Genomic DNA, 27,960 nt, shown 5'->3' with positions numbered 1-27,960 from the left:
CGGCCCAATTGGGTTTGAATTTTCCTCGTGGATCGACAAGTAAAAGAGCTCTAATTGATTTGAGGACCAAGTCTCCTTCTTTGATGTTCCTTGGCTTAACCCTTTTGTTGAAGGCTCATTTGAAACGTGCCTGATATGTTTGCACATTATGTAATGCACGCAATCTTCGTTCATCCAGGAGGATGAGTTCTTCATATCTATCCCTCTTCCAATCGGCTTCTGGGATTTGACTTTCGAGTAAAATACGCAAGGATGGTATTTCTAGCTCGACTGGTTGTACAGCTTCCATACCGTAGGTCAAATAGAAAGGGGTGGCCCCAGTGGGCGTCCTAACAGATGTACGGTATCCCCGTAAAGCGAAAGGTATCTTGCTTGGCCAATCTCGATAGTTGTCAATCATTTTCTTGAGAATTGTGACAACATTTTTGTTTGCCGCCTCTACCCCACCATTAGTTTATGGTCTAACAGATGTACGGTGATGCTTGATATTTTACTTGGCTAGCAATTGCTCAGTCTCAGCTTGGAAATGTGATCCATTATCACTGATGATCTCATGTGGGCAACCGTATCGACAAATGATGTTGGTTTGTATGAACCTTGCCACGTTCTTGGCTGTAAGACTGGTGTAGGAAGCCGCTTCTACCCACTTGGTGAAATAATCGATTGCTACTAGGATGAAATAGTGACCTCCTGTTCCGGCTGGAGTGATCTTGCCAATGATGTCAATTCCCCAACCAGAAAATGGCCAGGGAGATGCCATGGTGTAAAGCAATGAAGGAGGGACATGTTGCACATTCCCGAAAATTTGGCAATTGTGGCAATGTCTTACATATTTGACGCAATTGGATTCCATTGTGGTCCAATAATACCCCAAACGTGTGATTTTCTTTGCCATCATGGGTCCACTCATATGAGGGCCACATTCTCCATCATGGACTTCTTCCATCACTTTTCACTACTACAAATACAGGCAACCACAACGGCCCTTTAACAACGCTTATTCACGAAAATCATCAAAACACGTTGTAGAATTTATTCCGCGAATTTTACCAAACTTAATTACAACGGTTATGTGTTGTTAACCGTTGTTATTGGTTTTAACAATGGGTCATACTTAAACAACCGTTGTTAATGAAAAAACTAATATCAACGGTTAATTTTTAACCGTTGTTAATGGTTTGGCGCCAAATTAGTGAAAAGTAATCACAACGGTTATATTAGAACCCGTTTTTAATACGTTTTAACAACGGTTGTAGACTCAATAACCGTTGTTATTAATATTATGAAAATCTTAAGAACAACATATTGCTTTATTCTCGCTATACGCTACAAACACAAACACAAGCTAATCTTCGCTACTATATCATCCTCCATTCCTCCCCGATCGTCTCTCCTGTCTTCATCTCCGTCCATCGTTGTCACGTCTTCTCTCCCTCATCGCGCGTGTTTATCAATCAGGTATATATATGTTTCTTAGCAACGCTTATAGATATAGGATTTTTGGGTTATTATCTAATTTGTTGATAATTTAGCTTAATTGCTTTCCTGAATTTCGTTTATTTGTTTGCCTATTATTGTATTTTCTGAATTAGTTACCTATTATTACGAATGTAGAATAATGACTCGAACTTGGATGATTGATGCAAATATGAGTGACCGCACCTACAAGGATGGTTTAGCTGAATTTTATGAATTCGTTTCGAACAATTTGAAAGGTTCTTCTAGTATTGCATGTCCTTGTGAAAGATGTGGTAATATTAGCTATATGGCTTTTCCGGACGTTAAAATACACCTAGAAAAGTGGAGATTTAGTCGATCCTATACACTTTGGATTTTTCATGGGGAAGCATTAGAGGAAGAGAATAACTCTGAAGAAGATGATGTTGAGGTACACGAAAGGCTAACTGATGATCCTGAGTTTGCCGAGTTTTTTGAGTTGGAAGAGTTGGAAGTAGAGAAGTTGAATGTTGGGTCTATAGATAATGAAGAGAATGATGATGAGTCCATTGCTTTTGATGATGTAGGTGATGACACTAGTAATTGGGATGACCTTAACAACATGTATGAGAAGTTGTGTGAGTCTGAAGCACCTCTTTATCCTGGTTGTAAGTTCACAAAAATGTCGGCTGTGGTGAAGTTGTATAATATCAAGGGGGCAAATGGGGTGAGTGACATGTGTTTCACTAGTTTTTTAGCCTTGATAAAGGAGTTGCTTCCTGATGGTAATGTTCTACCTGTTAAGACATATGAGGCGAAAAAACTAATAAGAGGAGTGGGTATGAAATATGAGAAAATACATGCATGTCCAAATGATTGCATATTGTATCGGAAATTATATCAAAACTTAACCAATTGCCCTAAATGTTTGGAGTGGCGTTATAAGGATAAGGAAGGGATCCCCGCTAAGGTGTTGTGGTATTTTCCATTGATACCAAGAGTCATAAGGATTTATGCGAATCCCGATGATGCAAAAATGTTAACTTGGCATGAAACAGGAAGAATAAATGATGGAAAGCTAAGACAACCGGCAGATGGTAAGCAATGGAAATCGTTCGACGCTAAGTATCCCGAGTTCGGCAATGAACCTAGAAACTTACGTCTAGCGCTGTCCATGATGGAATGAACCCACACGGAAACATGAGTAGCCAACATAGTACTTGGCGAGTAGTGTTGGCTATTTATAACTTACCTCCATATGTGTGCATGAAAAGAAAGTATTTGATGTTGTCGTTGTTAATTTCCGGCCCTAAACAACCTGGAAATGATAGAGATGTATATTTGGAACCTCTTCTAGATGATTTGCGATTGTTGTGGGATAGTGGGATAGAAGTATTTGATGCATATAAGAACGAAACTTTCAATTTGAGAGCGATGTTATTGTGTACAATAACTGACTATCCGGCTTATGGCGACCTTTCTCGGCACACAGTTCATGGGAAAGAGGCTTGTCCATTGTGTGGGGAGGATATCGAGTCTGAATACTTGAAGTCTTCTCGTAAGTATGTGTATATGGGAAATAGGAGGTTCTTGTCTCATGACCATTGTTATCGCAAGATGCAGAAAGCATTCAATGGAAGACAAGAACTTCGTCAACCTCCTAGAATTTTGAGTGGGCATGAAGTTTATCAGAAAGTAAAGCATATTGAGATAGATTATGGGAAGAAGAGCAGCTCTAAATTGTCTACTCATGGGTATAAGAAAAGATACATACTTTTTGATAAACTTCCATATTGGCCTCGACACGGAGGTCGAGGCATTGCCTCGATTTCATGCACATTGAGAAAATGTCTGTGATAATATTATCAATACCCTTCTGAATGTTCCTGGTAAAACAAAGGATAACGCGGCAGCTAGGGAAGATATGAAAATGATGGGTATTAGGCTAGAGTTGGCACCACAGAAGAGAGGTAATCGTACATTTTTACCGCCAGCAGCTTTTACCCTTTCACGGAATGAGAGAAAAGAGTTCTGTGCATGCTTGAATGGAATTAAAGTGCCACATGGTTATTCGTCGAACATCAAAAGCCTAGTGTCGATGCAAGACCTAAAACTCACCGGGTTAAAGTCACATGATTGTCACACTTTGATGCAACAATTACTACCTGTGGCTATTCGTTCCATTTTACCCGAAAAGGTAAGATATGCTATAACTAGATTCTGTCTCTTCTTCCAGTCCATATGCGAGAAAGTCATCGATCCCGATGACGCGGATTCATTGCAGGACCTCGTTGTAACCTCTCTTTGTCAGTTGGAAATGTATTTTCCACCCTCTTTCTTCACTATCATGATTCATCCGACCATTCACTTAGTTAGGAGATTTTGTACCTTGGGCCCGTGTACTTGAGATACCAAAGATCCTTTCGAAAGATTGATGAAAGTCTACAAGGACTATACATCTAATCGGTATCGTCCGGAAGGTTGTATTGCTGAACGCGCTATTTTAGACGAAGCTCTTTCATATTGTTATGCTCATCTCTCCCCTGAGGAGTTGATTGGCGTTCCTAAGAATCGTCATAGTGACTGGATGACCGGAAAAGGTATTAGGGGCCGGGTTGAAAAAATTGTGACACGTGAAATGTTGCATTTAGCACACATGTATGTGCTAAACAACGAAGATGAGGTGCAACCATATATTCAACAACACAAAGATGAGCTCAAATACGATCACCAAAGCAAGACCGAGAAGTGGATTGCGAACGAGCATACGAAGACGTTTCCAGTGGTTTAGGAATATTGTCTTACAGATGTACTTGATCAAACCGGTGATGACATCTCTCCTAGGTTACTACGTCTTGGTTTAGGTCCAAATGCCGGGGTCACCTTTTACAACAGTTTTGCCATTAATGGATATACTTTTTACACCCGCGAGCAAGATGAGGTGAGCACAATGCAAAATAGTGGTGTGAGTTCTGAATTTGAGGCAATGCACTTTGCTACTTCAAAAGATAAAAAGCCTATTTGGGGAAAATGCCTTTATTATGGTGTTATTCAAGAAATATTGGTACTAGATTACATTGATTTCACAATGCCTTTGTTTCGATGTAATCGCGGGTTGATAACAACATCCATTGTGTCCGAAAGGATAAGATGGGATTTACGTTGGTCAATCTGGGTAAGGTTGGCAATAATAAGGATGATCCTTTCATAATGGCATCCCAAGCTAAACAAGTGTTCTATGTCACCGATCCTATGGATAAGAAGTGGTCATTGTACTTTGTCTATAAGGAAAAGAAGGAGTAGTCCATCCGATAATGATGATGATGATCGGGATGTCGTTTTTGAGGAATGGATCGGAGTCTACCACCGTATCTTATTTCGACGATGTTGACACTGATCATGAGGACACTGAAAGCATCTATATGCGTGATGACCATGGTGAAGGTATTTGGTTTAACGAAGAAACTATGACATCCAAGAAACGTCCCCGATCCCGAGATAGTTCATCGGGACACATACAAAAGATGCATGCATCTTTGGTGTAAGTTGTCTTATTTTCTTGATCTTATTATTAGATGTGGATGCTTTGGTGTTGAAATTGCTGAATAATGTTGCGATGTATTATTACAGTTTTGGACCGTAATGGAATTACAATAATTTTAAAAAAAAAAAGAGGTTCAACAATAACAACGGTTATATTTAAATTACCCGTTGTTAATACTTTCAACAACGGGTGTAGTACCTCTACCCGTTGTCAATTATTTTTTTGACATATTTCATTTTGGCGCAAATTTGGTGAAAATATATTACAACGGGTATATTTTAACCGTTGTAATAAACTTTTGACAACGGTTTACTTTTATTGACCCGTTGTTATTAACATATAACAACGGTTCTTCTTTGAGCACCCGTTGTCAATAGTTTGTCTTAATAAAAAACTAATATAGAAACCCATACAAAGATGCCATACACAAACACACACAACATTATTATTAGTTCAACCGTTGGTATCCTGAGTTAATTCTTCTCTCTTCCTCGCTTTTTACATTCTCGTCGCCGCCGTCGCCCGATTTCAAGCCCCGATTCCGTTGCCTTCCCTTATCATCCTGCTCGTTCTCTTTATCATCATCATCAACAAGTATGTTCACTTTAATTTTGTGTTTCGTCATTAGGGTTTTAAGACGATCATCTTGTTTCTTTTTCATGCATCTGTTTGTTTTTCGTCTTCTTTGTTATCTTTATCATCCCGCATCATCTACTTTACTCCTCTTATCAGGGTTTAGGATTTTAGAAGCTCAATCTGTTGTTTTAAATTTTCATTCCTATTAGGGTTTAGGGTTTTAGATAATACTCTGCATGTACGTTGTTAAGTTGTTCATTTCCAGCTATATCATTCATATTTGGGTTTTAAGATTATCATGGGTGAAAAACGTAAAAGAAGTCAAAAGAATAATGAGCCTGGTGATAATAAGCCTGGTGAGAGGGGTGCTACGAAGTGCAAGAAAGTCCTTGCGACTATAGCCGCTAAACAAAGTTCCAAATAACATGGAGTGAGATGGGTTTCCCTCTGGTCCAAATGCGGGTCTTTTCTCCAGTTGGATTGGTGCTTGCACAAGACAGTTTGTGCCTATCCATTTAGATGATGTTAGAACTTTGAATCCAAAATTGGCGGAGTTATACTTGGCTCGTGTAAAGGAAGGCTTTATTATACCCGATAAAAGCCATGATGAGTATTTAATGCATAAGGCGGGGATGTCCACAAAGGTGGAAGTGTGGCGTTGCTAGGGATTGGTTGTATGTGGACAAGGCAACGGGGAGATGCGTAAGAGCCCACCGGAAAACAAGTGTCCCACCATCAAGCAGGAAGAATGGGATCTTTTCAAAAAGATGAGAACTACGAGAAGTTTCAGGTTAAATATCCTCGCCTTTTAACGATTTACCTATCATTTTTTTAATTAATGAGTCCTTTATATAATCTTTTTATTATATCATCTACTTGCGCTTTTATATAATTATTTGAAGGCCGTTAGCAAAAGAAATCGTGCTAACATTTCATGCAAGAAGGGGAAATTCTATGGTTCTCGGCGGTTCTGAAAAGATAGAAGAGGACCTCGTAAGTAGCATGCATTATTGCCCTGTGAGACTTTATTTTTTAATCACACTTGGACTTGCATTGATACACATTTACGTGTATAAATGTTACCATGTTAATGTGTAGGTGGCAAAGGGAGTGAAAGAGGTGGATCGGCATATAACTTATAAACATGGGCACACGCCTAAAGGATCCTGGTCGTCGCATGACAAATATGATGAGGAAGTTTTGGCCAACATAGTAAGCATTATTTTATTAAGACGAGTTCATTACTAACTTTATTATTTTAGTCACAAATATAATTTGAAGTTTATTTAATATATTATAGGATAACGTATTGAAAGAGGTAGAAGAAGGGAAATTCACTCCCGATTAATCGTAATGACGTTCTTGCTAGAGCGATCGGCCGACCCGAACATCCAGGTCGTTTGAGGGGCGTCCCGTTACAGGTTGGAGTAACGAAATATTATGGGAAAACTGCCCAGATAAAGAAGAAAAGGAAGACTAAGTCTGAGAACGCTGACATGGTAACATTTATTCTATTATTTTCATTTAAGTTCAATTCACATGTTATTGTTGGGATAAAAATTGCCGACACATTACATTCTTGGCAAGCACTTGATTAATGGCATCCGTACTACTAAAGCTGAATCTTTGAGGTAAGCTTTCCAAGAAGAAGTGAAGATGATGGAGGATGTCATTTCTAAAGGGGTAATAATAAGGTACAACAGATTGGTGAAGAGGCCGCTACTACCTTGGCAATACATGAGAAGGAAGTATCGGTCAATCTAGATTCGAAAGATCGGTACCTAATAATGCTTCTGAAGTTGTAACAACTAAAGCCGATCAGGTACCTAATACTTCCTTATTTTTCTTTTGTTTTTTTTTTTTTTGGTAAGATCAGGGGGTGTGTTCACTGCCAACTTCTGACATGGTTAATTTTATTAGGTAAATAATGGGTCCGAAAAGGAGATGCAACTTGATGAGAAGATCGGTGATGGAAAACAAGATACATCCCCTTCAAGTCGTTCCTTGTTTTCGATGAAGGTATGCATGAAGTGTTTAATTAGTTAAATTTATATGAATGCTGAAGTTTGTGCAAAAATCGGCCCGAGACAGAAAGCGTTTTTGCAAAATCTTTTGAATGCTGAAGCGTTTTTGCAAAGATATAATAATGTATGTGTATATTCTTCAAGCCGTAAACAAGAGGCCAGTTATTCTTGCTGACCCTAATAGAATCGAAAAGCCACATGTGCGTGTTGGCCGGGTCTCGTAGAAAACAAATCAGCAGCGAAAAACTCGTAGTTCATGGCGAAAAACTTTTGCCGAATCATAGAATAGTAGAGATAACTACAGTCAATCCAGGCCATGAAAACTTTCAACCGCCTGTCCCGATTCGTGACGACATTACCATTCTCGGGAGATGCGCTTGGAAGTTTCATCCAATGGCCGATACTCACATCTACTTGGCGAAGATATCTCCGCCGCTGAGCGCAATGAAAGTAGTTGGGGTTAGAAGAAATACCTTTATATATATATATGTTACATTTTTAATTGTTGAATGTTTTTATATGTTAAATTTATATGTTATTTTTTTTGTAGGGAACAAAAAAGGCGGCTTTGGCGGATAAGCCTAAGTCCACAGACATGCCAACGACCTCGACTTCACAACAACTTGATGAGGTATTTAATTAACTTCTCCATTTTTTAAAAATTAACCTCGCTCCCTTTATTTATATTTTGTCTGTATTTATAAAAAGCATGGTAATTTTGTGTAGGGGACAAAATCAAAGACTCATTCTTTCCTGACCGAAAGTTAGGACTTTAAACTCCACACAATATAAAGGGAAGGATTACATGCAAAAAGTAAGAACGGTGACGATGAAGAGATCGCATGAGGAGGCTGGCCATCGCATAGCCACCGAGCAATTGATAGTTATTCCGCTCAAGGAGGATATTCTAGGGCCGAGCGCCAAGCACATGTATCATGGGATATTCTAGCCGTATGGGCTGGCCTAGACTGCATTGATATCCAACACATATTTGTTTGGATGAAGTAAGTTTCTTAATAAATAATTTCATAGTCTAATATTCCGACTACTAGATAGTGTTTTAAATACCGGAATTAATACCGTAATAATGTAGGATATTGAAATTGAGAGTGATCCCGAGAAGAATATTCCATCTCGATCTATACTGATTCCCGTGCCCCTATGTTTTATCTTTATTTATTCCGGATTTCTCGTTCGAACAACGGGTAGATTATATTGCTCAAAGAATTGGCGACAACCAAGAAGCTGATTTTTGGCGCTTATAATGAAAAAGGGTAATAAACAAATTAATATTATGTTTCCCCCTACAATTGCATTTTCATACCTAATATATGTACTTGTTATTAATAATGACGATGTCTCTTGATGTAGGACTCATTGGGTGCTAGCAGCCATCATGCCGACAAGGAATAAAGTTTTCTGGTTGGACTCTTTACATCATCAACCAAGCGAGACTTTTAAGCACTTGATTAATATGTAAGTTTATAATACTGATTTATTTATAATAACATTTTCATTTTTTATTTATAGAAAAAGCTCTTTCATATTTTTGCCCCTAAAAATTAGTTTCTCGCTCCTTTTTTATTTTTTAAAAAAAGGGCCTTTAAGAAGAAAAGAGCAAACGAGCAGGATCAACCCACGGAAGATTCTGATGTTGGCCCTGATTTTATTACGATAACAGGGGTACGTGCTCAAATACAATAACATTAAGTGCAAAATCTGTGTTTAATACTAATACAATACCTAAAGTTCAAGATTCTGATGTGAGCCTTCTCTCGTCTGTTTTTTTTATGTAATAATAGGCCCCTCGCCAGCCAGATAGCATACAATGTGGATACTACGCTTGTCGGTTCATGTTGGAGATTATTAGGCGAAGATATCTCGTTATTCCAGAAAAGGTTAGTAATAATTTAATCATGTGTTTATTACTTTTTTTTAAATTAGAGCTAATGTTGTCTTGCTTGCTACTATATATACCATGATGTTGCTAATGTTGTCTTGCTTGCTGCTATATATACCATAATGTCTTCTCTTTTTTTTTTTGCCGCAGATGCAATCAACCGATCCACAACAGATTGAGCAAGACTCAAGTGTAGATATAGACGAGGTAAGAGACATGTGGGGCAACTACGTCTTAGAATATATTAGAAATGCATGATACTCAAAGTTTAGATCAACTTATTAGTAAATTTTTTGTTGAAGTTAGGGAATGATTAGTTCATGTAAATTCAACTCCTTGTAAGTATATATATATATGATGCATTGGGCCGTTGTGGTTGAATTGAATCTATTGAGTTCGATGAACCCAAATTGTGATTTATCTTTAGTCTTTGGTATATGGTGTCTTTCGACATATGCAGGTTTTTGAATGGCATGAAACAAATTTATTTTTTCAAAACATTAGGAGTTTGTAATAAAAACGGTTACTAAAAAAAAACCGTTGTGAATACCTTTCACAACGGTTAATAAAAATAACACCGTTGTGAATGACATTCACAAATACCCGCAAGATAATATTCAACAACGGGTATTAAACAAAGAACCGTTGTTAAAAGTCTTCACAATTTTGGAGGTAAAATTACAACAACGGGTATTAAACATAGAACCGTTGTTACAAAACATTTCAACAACGGGTATGTATCATAAACCCGTTGTCAAAAGACTTCACAATTTTGGAGGGAAAGTTACAACAACGGTTATACATACGACAACCGTTGTTATATTATTCCCTCCAAAATTTTGAAACACTTTCCACAACGGAGAACACCCAACAACAACGGCTTTTAACCGTGGTGAATACTTTAGACAACGGTTTCACTAAATAAGCAAACCGTTGTAAATACCTTCTACAACGGCCGCTTTAACAACGTCCGCTTTTTTATTTTACAACGGTTTTTACCCGTTGTTATAGGCTGTATCTGTAGTAGTGTTTCGTGCCTGTGAATGATCAAGACAGCGTAAGATTACACCAAGAGGTGTTCTTTTGTATAATTCTCCTTGCATGAGAACGTATTGGGAAGCTAGTAAGCGTATAGCACGTTGTCCCCTTTTGTCCATATCTGGTGAATAGGTGCCGTTGAGTTTGAAGTTTAGGATCTCTTGGAACCAAGGTTCCTCTGTGATTTCCTCTTCATCGGTGATTTGGTGCACATAAGCTGGCTCTGACCGTCGTTTGATGCATAAAGGCATTTCTACCATGATATCCGGCATATTAATCAAAGATGCAAGTTTTGCAAGAGCATCTGCAAATTGATTCTCCTCTCAAGGTAGGTGTAGGTAGGTTACTTGATCAAAGAATTGGGCAATTTGGTCTATTCTGGCTTGATAAGGTGCTAAGCTTTCACTTCGGATTTTCCAAGATCCCGTAATTTGGTTGATGATCAAAGATGAATCCCCATGCACTCGAAGATTCTTGATGCCTAAACCTACTGCTGGTTATAATCCAATGAGATGGGTGTATGCTCGCCTTCAGGAGAAATGAGAAACACTCCTATTCCAAATCCTCTTAAGTTCGATGCTCCATCAAAATAAAGGTCCCAGGAGTCTATATCGGTTTGGAGTATATCCTAATCCGGAAACGACCAGGTGTCTATCGTTTGTGTATCATTAATGGGATTTTCTTCGAAGAATTTGGCCACGGCGCGCCCTTTTATAACTTTCGGAGGAACATACTTGAGATCGAACTCTGAGAGCATCAAAGTCCATCTTGCTAAGCGTCCATTGAGAACGGGTTTCTCGAAGAGGTATTTGACAGGATCCATTTTGGAGTATATTTTAACGGAGTAGCTAAGCATGTAATGGCGTAGCTTCTTTGTTGCCCACACAAGAACGAGGCATGTCTTCTCGAGAGGTGTGTATTTGCACTCGTACTCCAAGAACTTCTTACTAAGGTAGTAGATAGCTTTTTCTTCTTTTCCTACGGTTTGAGCTAGCATGGCGCCCATGGCCGTTTCAGTTACCGTGAGATATAAACCAAGAGGTTGATCTCGTTGAGGTGGCATGAGCACTGGTCGTTTGGCTAGTATTTCCTTGATTCGGTCGAAAGCCTTCTGACAGTCATCATCCCACATGGTGTGATCTGTTTTCTTTAACTTCTTGAATATAGGTTCGCAGATCATGGTGTGTTTCGATATGAATCGACTTATGTATTGTACCTTGCTTAAGAATCCTCTAAATTCTTTCTCTGTTTGAGGTTGCAGCATTTCGATTAGGGCGTTGATCTTGGAAGGGTCTATTTCTATACCTCGTTGGCTAACAACGTATCCCAGGAGTTTGCCAGATGTTACTCCGAATGCGCATTTCTGAGGGTTGAGCCTCATGTTGAACTTCCGTAGCCTTGAGAAGAATTTGCGAAGGTTCGCAATGTGTCCCTCTCTTTCCTTGGACTTGACAATCATGTCATCTACGTATACCTCAACTTCTTTATGCATCATATCATGTAAGAGCGTAGTTGCGGTGCGTTGGTATGTAGCTCCGGCGTTGATTAACCCAAACGGCATAACCGTGTAGCAATAGGTTCCCCATTGAGTGACAAAAGCGGTCTTATGCATGTCCTCTAAGGCCATTTTGATCTGGTTATATCCTGCGTATCCATCCATGAAGGATAGTAACGCGTGATCCGCCGTATTATCCACTAATATGTCAATATGTGGTAGAGGAAAGTCGTCCTTAGGACTCGCTTTGTTTAAGTCTCTAAAGTCAACACAAACACGGATTCTCCCATCCTTTTTGGGTACGGGTACTATGTTAGCTACCCAGTCTGAGTACTCGGAAACTTTGATGAACCCGGCTTTGAACTGTATATCGACTTCTTCTTTGATCTTGAGAGCCCATTCTGTCCTCATTCGACGAAGCTTCTGTTTCACGGGTTTGAAACCCGGTTTGATTGGGATGCTATGCTCTGCGATGTCCATGTCGATCCCTGGCATGTCTTTGTTGGACCAAGCAAAAGCGTCTTTGAACTCGTGTGGGAGGTCTATGAAACTGGCCCTTTCGGTAGGGCTCAAGGTCGTCCCTATCCTAAGTTCTTGGGGTTCTAGTTCGGTTCCTACGTTGATGGGTTCAGTGTTTTCTATTACTAATCCCCCTTCCCCCTCTTGTAGTATTTCTTTGGCTATGTAGGGAGGTATCTCGATCGAGTCTGGGTCTGGGTCATCCTCAGTATCATCGTAAACAGAATTGCATTCAAAATAACACGAAGAGTAAGCAGAACCTGATTTATTCATATTAAAGTTTGAGAAAAGTTGAAACAAAGAGGCCATCTGATCTGTAGTCAGTGGCGGTAAAGGGACAGCTGTTGGGAGATTTCCCGAACTACTGTTACTACTTGATACTAAGCTAGGAGAAACAAGGGGAGTGGGAATGACGACAGGAGGAGACTCTCTAGGAACTTCTCCAGACTCCGACTCTGACTCCGACTCTGACTCTGACTCGAATTCATCGTCTTTTGGTTCTCCTTTGAACATCTCTCCTTCTCCAGTGGTGAGCTTGAAGAGTCTTCCTTGATTGTTTGTCCACGTGATCGACTTTCTCCATCCTTTCTGTTGATTTGTGTTGGTTTCTGTGATTAACGCGGTAGGGTTGAAGTGATCGTCTTGAAGTATCATGGTAATGATCTCATCCTGCGCGGCTCTAACAAATCGATCTTCTCCAAATAGTAGACTAACATCTTGTTCGTCTAAGCAAGGTGCTTGACGAGTCTTGACGGTAGGAACCGTTTCTGGAGGAATGAAGTAGCAATCGTGAAAGATCTCGATTCTGGCTACGTCATCGGGAAATCCGTGAAAGATATCTTGACTTCCTTCCCTAACGAAGTATCCATTTAGGGTAGGGAGGTATGGTCGCATTTGGATTCCCACATTCTTACGGTTTTGAACTTGAGCGAGCATCTCAAGAACTTCCTCTTTAGTGGGTTTGTATCCTAGTCCAAGTGGTATTCTTTGTAAGTTGCCTTCTTTGTAGGGTGCGAAGGTGTTCCTTCGGGTAGGATTCAAAGGGTGCCAATTCACTTTCTATGACATTTATGCTATGGAAGCCCCCAAGTTCATATACACTACTACAATTTAAGGCTACGAGAACGCCACTTAGAGAACGGTTGGTAACGGAACTGTTCTCTTTTTTTTTTATGTTAGGCGGGCAATTATGAATTCTAAATAGAATGGTTATTGGGTCGAACCGTTCTTGTAGATAAACAAAGAGAACGGGTTGCTTTGACCAACCGTTTTCATACAAACTAGAAATTTCATTCAGACCGCTTCATCCTCTGCACCGTTCTCCTTCATCTGTCATAGAGAACGGCTCCGTTCCCAACTGTTCTCCTTCATAAATTTCTAATTAATTCAATCAAATGAAAACTTGGCGTTTACACTTCTACGTACTGCGCCCAAATTGTTTCCTTCGCACAGTTTTATTATCACCATCGCAAGTTTTAATTTCAATCAAATTATCAGTTGCCCCTTCTTGTCGATGCTTGCTTCGTACTCGCCACCGCCTTATTGTCGTTGGTCACTTGTGTTTCATCGCCGTTGATCGTTCTTTCTTTGGTAAGATCGTTTTTCATTATTTTTAATGTTAGCTTTAATACTACAATCTTAGATTATATTATCTGTTTATTTCATTGATCCTTGCTGCTCGTCTTTCATCATTGTTGTTGATTGTATACTTTAATGTATGCGGATGTTAGGGTTTAGTATTTGGTGATGCTAGGGTTTAGTAATTACGGGTTTAGTTCTGATAAGAGTTGGAATTTTTTGTTTGATCGATACAAATAATGTGAAAAATTGGTTAACTTTTATTTTGCTTTGCTGAATTCAAATTTCTCGAGTAAGGATAGTCAGTGTGATACATCTACAAGGGAGTTAGGCCTAAGTCAGACAGAGAAAGGGAGAAATTCAGAAAAGAGCACCCATATTATCCACAGTTTCCACAGAGAAAAATTGTTCACACTTAAATAACCAACTCTCTACATCATCACCATTAAATAAAGGAAATTTAAGTTTAGTTCTATGAGTATTACCTCCGGTGAAAAAAAATGACAGCGCATTCAGAGAAGGCACAATTGAGCTGCTACTGCTTTCACAAGTTGGACTCATGAGATACTTCTTTCACAAGCTTGACTCATGAGATACTGCTGTCAAAAGGTGATCCTATAATCATATAAAAGAATGACGTGTTCTCACCGCTTCATATGTCAATGTGCCAGATCGAGAAACAATTCCAATACGACCCGGTTTATGGATGTAGCCAGGCATAATTCCTATCTTGCACTCTCCTGGTTTAATGATGCCAGGGCGGGTTGGACCTATTAGTCCGGTTTTTGATTGTCTGTTGAGTGCGCTTTTACACGAACTCGAACAAAACAAATAACAAATAATGAATAATAAAGAACAATATTTCAAGTGAAAAAGGCCTCAAATGGGTGAATGTGAGGAGCAAAGTAGCAAACTGATGCAAATTGGCTGTTGTGATGATGACAGTTACTGTCGTTGTGGCTTACTGCCTGAAAATCAGAACTACATCTTCTACAATTGCTGCTATAGTAATAGAATCATTGAGCTAGTTAAGAACTTAGGCAAATAATGATGATCATGATGGCTTACTACTATTACATTATTCAGAGGAAAAGGATTATGATGATCATGATGGCTTACTACTATTACATTTGGAGAGAAAGAAATAATAGTAGATGTAACCTGGTGATTAGGAGACCTGAACTAATTCCGTATTATATAAAGCAAAGCAGTACCAAATCGAGCTAGACAAATGATCAAGTATCCTATTAATAGGAACACTGATTGTTGGTTGAGTAAGCTAGAGATATGATGTAGCTCTTTTATCTTGTCCTTGGTGAACTTTTTGATGTAATTAGACATTATTTTGTTGATGATCTTAATAATATTTACTCACATTACAACAACAAAAAATTTCGGTTCCGAAAAGTTCAACAAAATTAAGTTTAAAAGAACAAAGGCTAAGTCTAATAGAACTTCTAGTTGTTTTCAGTGTTTTTGTATTGACATTTTTTTTTTTGGGTAACAATTGTTATGTGTTGACATTTGAGGTCCATTCAAGAATCAAGAAATATCAGGGGAAAATATTTCTTGATTATTTTAGATGACTATTATAAAACTACTAGGACAATTTGTTCTTTATTATTCATTATTGTTTACAACTATAAATATTGTTAGCGACAATAAAACAAGACTATTCTTAGCGACAATTGGGCAGAATTGGGTCATTTTGTTTGCTTCATATCTGGAGTTTTACATAGACAAAAATTACGTTCTTTATACGGATAGAATCTTGAAGAAGTCTACTTTCCAATGGCGTTGGAATCAATAAGTTTTACCGTGTGAATTTTGCCCAACAAGCCTTCAAAGACTGATACGATTTTAAGACTGAAATTCCCTGTTTTTCCAGATTCGTGTCTGATATTGAGGAGCCATTTCCATGGTGTTATTTTGATTTAACGTAAACGCCCTTTCACATGGTTGTAGCCCTTTGAGTCTAGTTTCCGAATTGGTAAGGTAGACTTCTGGGTGATTTGTAGTTTGTCGGGAATCGCAATTCTCGTGGAAAGACGCAAATCTGTCATAAAATCGTATCAGTCTTTGAAGGCTTGTTGGGCAAAATTCACACGGTAAAACTTATTGATTCCAACGTCATTGGAAAGTAGACTTCTTCAAGATTCTATCTGTATAAAGAACATAATTTTTGTCCATGTAAAACTCTAGATATGAAGCAAACAAAATGACCCAATTCTGCCCAATTAGAAAGATTAGGGGCATTTTCGTCACAAAAACACAAAAATAGAAGTTTGGTAGCAATTTTTAAAAAAAGTGCGTTTAAAGGTAGTAATTTTTTTAAAAAAATTTAAAAGGGAGTAAATTTTAAAAAGTTGTATATAAAAGGTAGTTTTTGATAATTTACACAAATAAGAATGGTACTATGGTAGTACACCCTTCCCTTTCCAGGTGATGGGACAAGAACACATACTGTATTAAATAATGATATATCAGGTCATAACTCTTTTGCTTAATTTTACTTCTATTCTGTTGTCGGTCTCTTTCATTGCACTTCACCTTCTGTTTGTCTATCTTCATGCTCCAAAAGAGTCGTTCTATCGCTTTTTAAAGCAAGTGCCCATATCCCATATATAGTGTCAAATTAAATATATTTGTAATATTAGTTGCTTTTTTCTATTATATAGACCAATATGGATCGTACGTGGATGATGGATGGGAAAAGAGGTGATCCTAAATATGATGCCTTTAGGTTTAGCCAATTTTATGAATTCGTTAGAAAGAATGTGAAAGACAAGTCTAATATGCCATGCCCTTGTGAAATGTGTCTGAATATCAAATATATGAGCTTCTCGGATGTTAAAATCCATTTAGAAAAGCATAAATTTAATTCAAAGTATAAACTTTGGAGGTTTCATGGGGAGTCTAGAGTGGTACAGAGAATGGAGGAAAATATGGGAGAGACTCGTATTGAGGGGGAAGTCTTCCTATAGAAAAAGGTATCGACTCACCGGAAGATTCGGACTGGGATATGAATTCTTGTGATATGAATTCTGTGTCCGCTGACGAGTTTGATGATGATGAATTAGAAAAAATATTACGAGATCGGTTAATTGAGGACGGTCTTGAAGAAGATAACCCTTACGTAGATCATGATCCCGCTGATATAGATGACATTCTAGGTGAAGATGAAGAACCCGATGTTACTAATTTAGATGACATCACAAGCATTGTATTAGAGAAGCTAAAAGACGCTGAAATGCCTTTGTATAAGAGTTGTAAGAATTATACAAAATTGTCAGCCGTTGTTAAGCTATATAATTTGAAAGCAACAAATGGGTGGAGTGATAAAAGTTTTACCCACCTCCTCGAATTATTGAAGGACATGCTTCCAGAAGATAATGTTCTTCCTAATCGTACATATGCAGCCAAGAAGATACTTAGAGGAATTGGTATGAAATATGTGAAGATTCATGCATGTCCTAATGATTGTATATTATATCGCAAGGAATATGAGAGTTTCACTCATTGTCCAGTTTGTAATGAATGGCGATATAAAAGAAGGAGGGGATCCCAAAAAAGTTTTGTGGTATTTTCCGATAATACCAGGTTGCGACGACTCTTTGCGAATAAGGAAGATGCAAAGTTGTTGACATGGCATAAAAATGCAAAAGTTAATGATGGCAAGTTGAGACACCCTGCTGATGGTTTAGAGTGGAAACACATTGATTCCAAGTATCCCGAATTCGGAAAGAACCCGAAAATCTTCGACTTGCACTCTCTACTTGACGGATGAATCCTTTTGGGAATTTAAGTAGTCAACATAGCACTTGGCCTGTGCTTTTAGCTATTTACAATTTACCTCCATATGTGTGCATGAAAAGGAAGTATTTGATGTTGTCCTTATTGATTTCTGGTCCCAAAGAACCGGGTAATGATATAGATGTTTACTTGGCGCCCCTTCTTGACGATTTGAGAACACTATGGGATGAAGGAATAGAAGTCTTTGATGCGTACCAAAATAGTTTTTTCAATTTAAAAGCAACGTTATTATGCACTATATCTGATTTTCCTGCATACGGTAATCTTTGTGGACATACTGTGCATGGGAAAGAGGCGTGCCCCTTGTGTGCAGAAGATGTTGACTCTTCTTATTTGAGGTTTTCTTGAAAGCAGGCTTTCTTAGGATACCGTAAATTTTTGGAGGAAGATCATTCGTATCGCAAGCAACAAAAAGCTTTCAATGGAAAACCTGATCATCGTCCATGTCCTAAGATATTAAGCGGTCATGATGTATATCAAAAGGTGAAAGATATTAAAATTACATATGGGAAGAAGGGTTCTAAATTAGCATCACGGGGATACAAGAAGATGTCTCATCTTTTTGAACGACTCCCATAATGGCGGGAACTCTCCATAAGACACTGTTTGGATGTTATGCATATCGAAAAGAATGTTTGTGACAATATTATCAACACTCTTTTGAATGTCCCAAATAAGTCAAAAGACAATGTGGCAGCTAGGAAGGATATGGTGGATATGAAAATTCAACCCGAGTTGGCCCCGCAAGAGAAGGGAGGACGGACTTATTTGCCTCCTGCTGCCCATACACTCTCAAAAAAGGAGAAAATAGAGTTTTGTGAATGTTTGCATGGTGTTAAAGTGCCAGAGGGATATTCTTCGAATATTAGTAGCCTCGTATCAATGCGAGATCTCAAGCTTACTGGTTTAAAATCTCACGAATGTCATACTTTGATGCAACAATTACTAGTTGTGGCCATACGTAACATTTTAACTACAAAGGTTCGATATGCCATAACCAAGTTCTGTTTTTTCTTTAATGCCATATGTAACAAAGTTATTGATCCTGGAGAGTTAGAGGATTTGCAAAATTTAGTTGTCACTTCTCTTTGTCAATTCGAAATGTACTTTCCTCCTTCATTTTTTACAATCATGGTTCATTTGACCGTACACTTGGTAAGAGAGATCAAGTATCTAGGACCTGTTTACTTAAGGTATCAATATCCTTTTGAAAGATTGATGAAAGTATATAAGGATTATACGTCTAATAGATATCGTCCTGAAGGGTGCATTGCCGAGCGTGCCATCATCGATGAAGCACTTTCTTATTGTTATACACACTTATCAAATTCTGAGATACTTGGGATCCCTAAGAATCGACATAGTGAGTGGATGAAGGGCAAAGGTCTTAGGGGTCATGTTCGTCAAGATATGGCATTTGATAAGTGGCATGGAGCACACACATATGTCCTTCATAACGAGGATGAGGTATAGCCGTACATTGAGGAACACATGGTTTTCTTGAGGGACAAGCATCGAAATAAAACCGAGATGTGGATCGGAAATGAGCACAACAAGACATTTCGAGCATGGTTCAAGGGTCGAGTGATAGAAGACTTGCAAAAATATCCTGAATATATTTCTTCTAGATTAAGAAGGCTTTGTTTCGGCCCAAATACATATGCATCTTCTTATATTGGTTATGCCATTAATGGGTGCACCTTTTACACTCGTGAGCAAGATGACAAGAGTACGATGCAAAATAGTGGGGTAAGTGTAGAAGTCAAGCCATGCACTTTTCTAGTTCAAAAGATAAGAATCCAATTTTAAGTAAGATGCATTATTACGGAGTTATTGAAGAGATTTGGGTGTTAGATTACACAGATTTCGATATCCCTGTTTTTTGGTGCAAATGGTGTCAAACTAATACCAGTGTCCGTAAGGATGAATTAGGATTCACTTTGGTGAATCTTGATAAAAGTGGACATAAGGAAGATCCTTTCATTTTAGCCACACAATCCAAACAAGTGTTTTATGTGACCGATCCAAAAGATAAAAATTGGTCAGTTGTTTTATCCGTAAGGAGTAGGCGGGATGTGGATAGTTTTGATGAAGATGTTGTATATGAGGGTTTTGATCGTAATGTATCAGGTTTAGATGATACGTATATCTTTATCAATAGTTCGAGTTTATATACGCGTGATGATCACAACGAAGGAATATGGATTAATACCGACACCCCTTCCGTAAAACGCCCTCGTGTTGTTGAAAAATGAGTAAGTCATGATGATTTATGTTTATTATAGTTATGCTTTATAAAATCCTGTGCATCGCCTTCCCCGCATCATCAATGATTCTCGCTAATATTATTTCTAACATTTCTAGCAGAAATCCTAGAGTAGAAGTATCTATTACTAAGATCACCAAGGTGGAGGTGCTGGATGCAGTTGCCTCTGAAATCAACTTGGCAGCCTCAATTTCTCCTTCTGCCCTTATAACAGCTGCGCGCTTCTCCTGCTCTGACTTCATCACCACATACCTTATAAGGAAGGACACATCTAACCAACACCAACCTGCCTACCTACCTACCTACCTGCATAACTGAGCCACTTTACCCCCAACCCCTTATTTTAACCTCGTCTTTGTCTCGTGCTTTTGATATATTTATGTTGATATATTTACATAATTTGATATATTTACGTCTTATTTATGTTGATAATATTTACAGAATTTGATGAGTGTGTAATTTGTTAATGCAGGCCAGGTTGATCGATGGGCTCACGAGGTGTAAAGGAACTCGTAATACTAACTCGATGACTCGGGCAAGAAGAGGAAGAGAAGGTCCAAGGAGAGGGGTCGAACAGTGTTGGCCTTAGTTTCAAAAGCACTTAAGGAGAAGAAACCAATTGAATTAGAGTGGGATAAAGTGCATAGATTGCCTACAGGAACGTACGCTGGGAAGTTTAGTAGCTGGGTTGGCGTTACTACTCGGAGGCATGTTAGTTGCGCAGTGGAAACGTGGGACCATGTGGATGATGTCACGAAGCAAGAAATTTTGGATAGTATCACGGTCAGTAATTGTCTTGGTTATCTGATAATTGACTTGGTTATTCTATGCATAAAATAGTAAGTGTCAAAAACCAAGAGCATTTAAAGTTTCATTAGGATTAATTGAAAGTCGCATATCATTTTTAACAGTTAGCTGAAGACTGATATACTCCTAGTAAAAAGTTTATATATAATAGCTCAGACTTTTTTTCTACCATTCTCTAAGTGTAACAAATTAAGATTTAAGGAGTAAGGGCAGCCACAGCATGCAATCTGTTTTATGCAATACTGAAATGGTAAGCAAAATCAAGTAATTTTGTGCAAAGAAAGATGCAACTGTTTAAAAAGCGCAGCTTGTTTGTCCTAAGTAATTTTTCATCTGGTGATACACAAGACTTGCTACATAGAGTATCATCTGCGTGCAGCTGAATTTTATGCTGAAATTATTAAAATGAGAGTTCAACTCTTGTCCTTAAGTTCATCTGTTTGCCCTTTTTTCTAAATATGTTATGTATGTGACAAAGTTCAACAGCTTAAGCACGGTTCTTGATACAAAAAACTCCACATATGGATTTGGCTGATGAAGTATGCTCTGGTTGTTAGAGGTTGGTGGTACCGAATTACCCACAGGATATTAATTGGTTTATAAAGTCGATACTCCGTTGAGGAAGTTATCACACGTGATACAAAATTAGAGGTAAATCTATTATCACAGTTGTTATGTATGGTTGCGTATAAGTCACGTCCTACGGAAGACAACATAAGGATAACTTCTCCTTATTGTGTTTGTTGCTGGTGTCTTTGTTTACTTCATTTAGCTTAAATAGAGTAACTTGCCATCACATACTCGGTTTCATGACATCAAATTCATCATGGTAAGCTTGTACAGAGGTAGTAACTTGCCATCACATAACTTCTCCTTATTGTGTTTGTGCCAAGCCGCAGCCTTTGTGTAGGGCGCTTTTGATATATAAATTACTAGGCTCTGGTGACAAACTTTGTCATTTGTGTAGGGCGCTTTCACCGTTATCGCAGACCGTTATGATTGGTGTCTCATAAAGGCTGGGAATTTATGGAGAAAGTGGAAATGCACCTTAGTCCGTAAGTGGCTATACGACGAGACAAAGCGCAATACGAGGACACCACCAACAAAAAAGTATGACTCAATAACACCTGAGGATTGGAATGTGTTTGTGGCATCTCACACTACTCAGGCATTTAAGGTAATATTCACTTATTATGTTTGAACTGTTTAACACTAGGCACTCGATCGCTAGCCGGATCGATCTGTGAAGTTCGGTCCAGATCGATCTTTGTAGCTTACCCAAAGCAGTCTTTGGTTTTGATTATCTGTTTTGTGTCCCCGGTATGTTGCATACCGGTGATCTGGTAAAACCCGGTCAGGACCAAAGACCGGCTAAATACAATTTTGTTCGTTGAAGGAGTGTATGAGCAGGTCAATTAACTTTCTCCAACACCACACACCGTTTTCAGTATCTTTGCTTTTGTCCAAATTTCATCTTTTCTTGTAATTGCAATGAACTCGCTTGTTTGTTTCTAAAGAACACGGTGCTTTTCTCGATCTTTGCCTTTCCGCTTACTATATATAATTATTCTAACTACTTTATATGTTGTAAAATGTAAGGAAATAAGTGCAAACAACAAGAAGAATGCGTGTATGAATAGGACAAGGTTCGTTGGCTCTCGAGCAGGTTACCGTGGGATTGAAGTTAAAATCGTAAGTACATACACCTAGACATACCTTTATAATTTATATTTATTTAAATCTGGAGGTTTTACTATACTCTTGACATTCTTAATTTTTTTTTTTGTAGAAAAAAGACTTTGCCAAAAATGGAGTGATATTGGAGGAAGTTGACCGGCACTTAACTTGACTAAAGGGTCACACGCCTAATAACGGAGACCTGACCGAATATTATAAGGAAGTGGCTACGAAAATTGTAAGTTCTTCAATTTTTAAAACAAAAATTATTAATTTCTAGGAATTGACACAACTATATATGTATTTAAATAATATAATATCATGAATGGGTGTAGAAAGAACTAGAAAAAGAGGTGGAGGCAGGTACATTTAAGCCTAAGGGACGTGAAGATATACTAGCTAAGGCAATCGGCAAACCTGAACATGGTGGCCGTGTGCGAGGGGTTCCTGATGGCATATGCATAATCGAGTATTTTGGGAAGGCTCCTAAAAAGCCGCCGCCGTAAGTAGAGCGTCTCAAAGAGACGGTAATTTATTATGTAAACATAGAATAAGACCGTCTCAAAATATTTATTATTTGAAAATTATTTTACTTTAAGCATAACCAATTTGTTGAATTTTTGTCTTACATGCAGATAAATACTTTGCAAACACAAGTATCAAATATGCAAAGTATGATGGTGCATTTTTGGCAAAGTGGTGAGAAGCCAAGTCAAGAATTATTAGAATGCTTCCTGAAAGGAATTTCTATGAGTACTCAAGGATCGAAAGCTTGTCCATCTATGGATGGTTCTCATAGTATCTCAATACAAGAGAGTGAGGAGCAATCCCATCCGGAGCCACACCGTAAAGAGATACCACATGAAGAGCCACCTAGCCAAGAGAAGGAGGTATCATCTTTTGATTTATCACTAAGATTTTAAGGAAACTTATTAATATATTTGCGTGACTAATGAGTTTGAAGTTCTGATTTTACTAATATTTCAAGGGGTGGAGAGACTGTGATTTATCATTACCCGGAAATCCGAATAAGATAGTGGCATCAGGCTTGATGTATATGGAAAAAAAGGCGGAATTCATAACTGTTCACGGTAGATCACTACTTAATGGTTATAAGAAAGTAGAAGTTAAGAAAGTACAATCTGGATCGGAAAATGATACGTTGCACATGCCTGTTGGGGATGATTTGATAGTATTGATTGATGCGAAGGACTCATATGTTCAAAGGGGCCTCGAATCATATTCACAAATCCTAGTAAGGTAATTTTGTAGTTTTTTTTAAAATTAGAAGTATTATCTTATAATAAGTTAATATAAATATTAACTATTTTGTGAAAAAATAATAAAGATGGAAATCGTAATGAAGAAGAACAAGAAGAATCATCAAAGGTCTGCACCACCTCTTGTCCCGACTATTCTGGGTGTAGAAGTTAGTAGTGAGTTTAAGCAAAAGTTGAGAACCCCGCTGATGAATTCTTTACTTCTCGAGGCTCGCGTATTGAAGGCGAGCGGATCACTGATTAACGTTTCGATTGATGACCATGTATTACACCTTGATGACTACACTTCTCCGATTTCTTACGAGGAGCTTATTCATTGGTGTAACGAAGGCGAGATAGGTGCCTCTCACATTGCTATTTTTATGAGGTAAGCTTTCTTAATGACCATGTTCTGTCTATTTTTATCCGTAGGAAGCCAGCCGTTATTTTGTTTGTTGAACGTTTGAGAGTAAGAAAGGAATGGAATGAGTTGTCTAAGTACATGTACAACACCTCGGATCATCTAACCGCATTCTCGAAAGGGGTACTATGAATATAAGTACATGTACAACACCACCATCCAAGAAAACAGATATTCTCCCTTCGACAGCTTCCACAACCTGTAAATTACATAAAAGGCATTTGATAGCGCCACACTGTCACGTCTTTTAAATGAAGCTACAGGAATAACCCGCAGTCCAAATCAGGCTCTTGTGGAGTATATAAATGGGAGATAGTGGAACTGAAATTATTTCATGATAATCGAATTACCTCTTCCGAGCCATTATAGTTCTTTGGGACATAATCAAGTTGTCGGCTCCATGGTTGGACACAATGATTCCCGCAACACCCGATTGGACCGCTAATCGTGTCGTAGATAAGCACAGATGGATATAGGAAATGTCATATATACAGATTACAAAAGCTACTTCATTAGTTAGAGTTACGCTATGTGGCACTTACCATCCTTGGCAGTGACCACTCCTTTCAGTAAAATAGGCAATTTGGTGATGGTTTTGAGCCACAGCAGATCCTATCAGAGGAGCCAAATAAACAGTTTATGCATCTACATTTTGTGTTTTAAACAACAGTAATAGAGCATTAATCCCAAATGGTCATTGGATTCTTGTTGTAGGTATTTGAGTGATCTTAGTGATACTATGAAGTCTACTAGTTTCTACGGATTCTTGTTCCCGGAGACGTTGTCTAAATTTGCATCCGTAACTGATGATTTACGATCAGATAATATAGCTAGAGCTATGACATGTACGCAGTGTGTGGGGTCGAAAACGATATTTGCGGCTTATCACGAAAGGTATACATAAAGCTTTCCATTTTCGAACTTCTATTTATTTATTCCTGGCTATTTACGTGAAATTTTCTCATTGTCCTCTTTTTTTAATCAAAGTGATCATTGGATGTTGGCTGCAATTAATCCATCTGAAAGTATTGTGTATTGGTGTGATCCTGCTGGGTATACGGAGCCTCGAAAGTTTATCATGGAAATAATTAATAGGTAAATCATGTATATTACATGTTAGTGCGTGATTTGACTTATGTTTGACATGACGACTTATTTTAGTTAAATCACATATAGAGCCTTCGAGAAAAGAAACTCTATCGATCCACTAGCAAGGCTCGAGGCAAAACCAGTTACTTGGAGAATAATTAAGGTATATCTTTTATATTGTCAATATTTATTAGGAAAAAATAAATATCATTAGTATATCTTTTATAGAGGAAGTGTTCTCGACCATGACCATGACCAAGACCATAATTCGACATTAGAATGAAAGTGTCTGTTTTGGGCGGAGACCTTATAGTTTTGTTTTAGGCACTTACCCAAAAGGTCCAATACTAATGTAATTGGCATGGACACTTGTGAGCATGGCAAATCTCCTCTAATTATCCGCTGATGTAGAATGTGAGTTCTCACTCTAACAGGCCGGGGTAAGCGCTATAAGTGGTAATCATTGAGGCACAGGAATGACAGAATAATGTTGTTAATCTGTTTAATTCACCCTATATTTTAATAGTTAGACTCATCATGTGGATGTTGTAATGCTTCCTTAATATTGCAAAGATAATAAAGTACAAGTGGAACTAGTTTGAAATGGCTGAACTCTATACTAGAACTTGTAGTTGTGTTATGTAATTAGTAATTAATTAGCAACTTGTACTATTTCAAATTCCCAGTTCAAAATTTCTAAAGACAAACAGATCCGTCTAATGATGTGAATTATATCTGAGCTAGTAGACTGAAACCTTGATTTCATTTTCAATCGGATAGAGAAAGTGTTAGGACCGCAACCAACACCGAATTTTGATGTTAGAATGATACTTTGATAATTTCTATTTTATACTAGTTTGAAAGAGTTGTAGAGTTGAAAAAATTGTTTGGCATCTAAGTTTTACCATCCCAGATATATGTTCTATTAATTGTGGCATTGTGAAGGGACGACTTGTTTGTGTTGTCATTGCTTGATTCACATGTTTCATGGAACATTGTCCTTTCTATTATATCTACTAATATGCCATCAGATTTGTATGAATAACCTATTCTACACCATTGACTGATTGGGGGTCTCTTGGAGTAATTCTTTTATTTCCTTGAATATGGAGTACCTAGTACATATACAACTACACAATCCATTTTGAAAGTAGCTCTACATGTAGCTCTACATGTAGCATTTAGTTTTGCATTCTCGTCACTTTTTGCATCGAGGCTTTATTTTGGCCTTGTTTTCTTTCGATTTTGCATCAGTCGGGAATTTTGGCATGTTTTTGTGCAAAGACTTTGTTTGTTTTTTAGGCTGATCGGTATTTTTGCATTCTCGTCGCTTTTGTGCAAAGACTTTGTTTGTTTTTTTGGCCCGATCGCATTTGCATTCTCGTCAGTTTTTGCATCAGGCTTTATTTTGGCCTGTTTTTGGTCGGAGTAGATATAACATATGTATATGGGTTTGGTTTTTGTTTTAGTGTCCTCGCCAGCCTGATGGGAGCGTATTATGCGGGTATTATATTTGTCGATATATGTTGGAGCTAATCAAAGGAAGATATATTAATATTACCCCAAATGTATGTATTTTTTTTCTTCATTTCAATTATTTTCATCGCTTTGCTTATTATAATCTCCATCTTATTAATTGCTTTACTTTACACGTCATATATATAGCGTATTAACTAAATTTTTGGATGTCCTATTTATATAGTTCATGCTTAACGCCCCAAAGACATATACGGTTGAGCAAATCGACGAGGTGCGGAATATTTGGGCTGAATTCACCCTCAATTTTACGCCGAAAAGTAATGGTGGATGAAGCTGATTATAATTTCTTGATGTTCAATTCTTTTTGCACTTACATGCTACTAAGTAATAACGATTCAAGGATTTTTATTTATATTTTGCAAGTATGAAAGTACGTTTGTAGCCTATGCGCTATTACAAACATTAAACGATGTATATTTTTTCAAGGATTTGTCCTTGTTAATTCTAATAAAATTTGTTGCGTAAAATATGCTGGAGTTTCTGAATTTTAATGCAGGTTTAATTCTTATATGAGCTATATATACGATTCTATCGTGTAGGAATTACGATGAAAAAGGAATTATAAAAAAAAACACTTTTCAAAGAGAACGGTTAATTGTTAAACCTGTTCTATTTGAAATGGCACAAAATGGCGCCAAATGGTATATCAAAGAGCACGCCTTAACAAATAGGACGGTTGTACCATCCCCCGTTCTCTTTGAAAAGGTTCAACAATGGCGCCAAACACTCCTGTCAAAGAGAACGCCTTAAAAAAGAGATCGGTCCCCTTTTACACCCGTGCTGTTTGAAATATCAATGAGAGCGGTTCCCATTATCAACCGTGCTATTTGAAATAACAACGAGCACGGGTTGACCATTTACCAACCGTTCTCATATATCAAAGAGAACGCTTGGCCACAGGCCGGTTGAAAGACGCATTTAGAACGGTCCTTGACCGTTCTCCTTAATGGTTATTGTAGTAGTGATACTGGATCCGCA

General features: G+C 38.0%; 1 protein-coding gene and 2 long non-coding RNA genes across 4 annotated transcripts; all 3 read left to right on the top strand.

Annotated features, from left to right (window-relative positions):
- Window positions 1-8,963: 8,963 nt before the first annotated feature.
- Window positions 8,964-9,473, top strand: LOC141652330 (uncharacterized). The gene is made up of 3 exons (XR_012547149.1): window positions 8,964-9,057; window positions 9,180-9,264; window positions 9,384-9,473. It is a non-coding gene; the product is annotated as an uncharacterized LOC141652330 (long non-coding RNA).
- A 9,981-nt stretch (window positions 9,474-19,454) lies between these two features.
- On the top strand, window positions 19,455-23,180 carry LOC141651743 (uncharacterized). The gene is made up of 5 exons (XM_074459442.1): window positions 19,455-19,673; window positions 20,734-20,973; window positions 21,965-22,174; window positions 22,597-22,689; window positions 23,010-23,180. Exons 1-5 carry the CDS (start codon window positions 19,455-19,457, stop codon window positions 23,178-23,180), a joined length of 933 nt encoding a protein of 310 aa, XP_074315543.1.
- A 1,067-nt stretch (window positions 23,181-24,247) lies between these two features.
- LOC141652329 (uncharacterized) lies at window positions 24,248-27,229 on the top strand. 2 transcript variants are annotated; one of them, XR_012547147.1, is made up of 4 exons: window positions 25,344-25,449; window positions 25,531-25,606; window positions 26,913-27,011; window positions 27,146-27,229. It is a non-coding gene; the product is annotated as an uncharacterized LOC141652329 (long non-coding RNA). The 2 variants fall into 2 exon arrangements; XR_012547148.1 differs by lacking the exons at window positions 25,344-25,449; window positions 25,531-25,606 and adding an exon at window positions 24,248-24,321.
- Window positions 27,230-27,960: the final 731 nt, after the last annotated feature.

Source organism: Silene latifolia, chromosome 4 (assembly GCF_048544455.1).
Source record: "Silene latifolia isolate original U9 population chromosome 4, ASM4854445v1, whole genome shotgun sequence".
NCBI classification, from domain to species: Eukaryota; Viridiplantae; Streptophyta; class Magnoliopsida; order Caryophyllales; family Caryophyllaceae; genus Silene; species Silene latifolia.
Note: the sequence above shows the minus strand (reverse complement) of the source record. Positions and strands in the feature narration are given on the sequence as shown.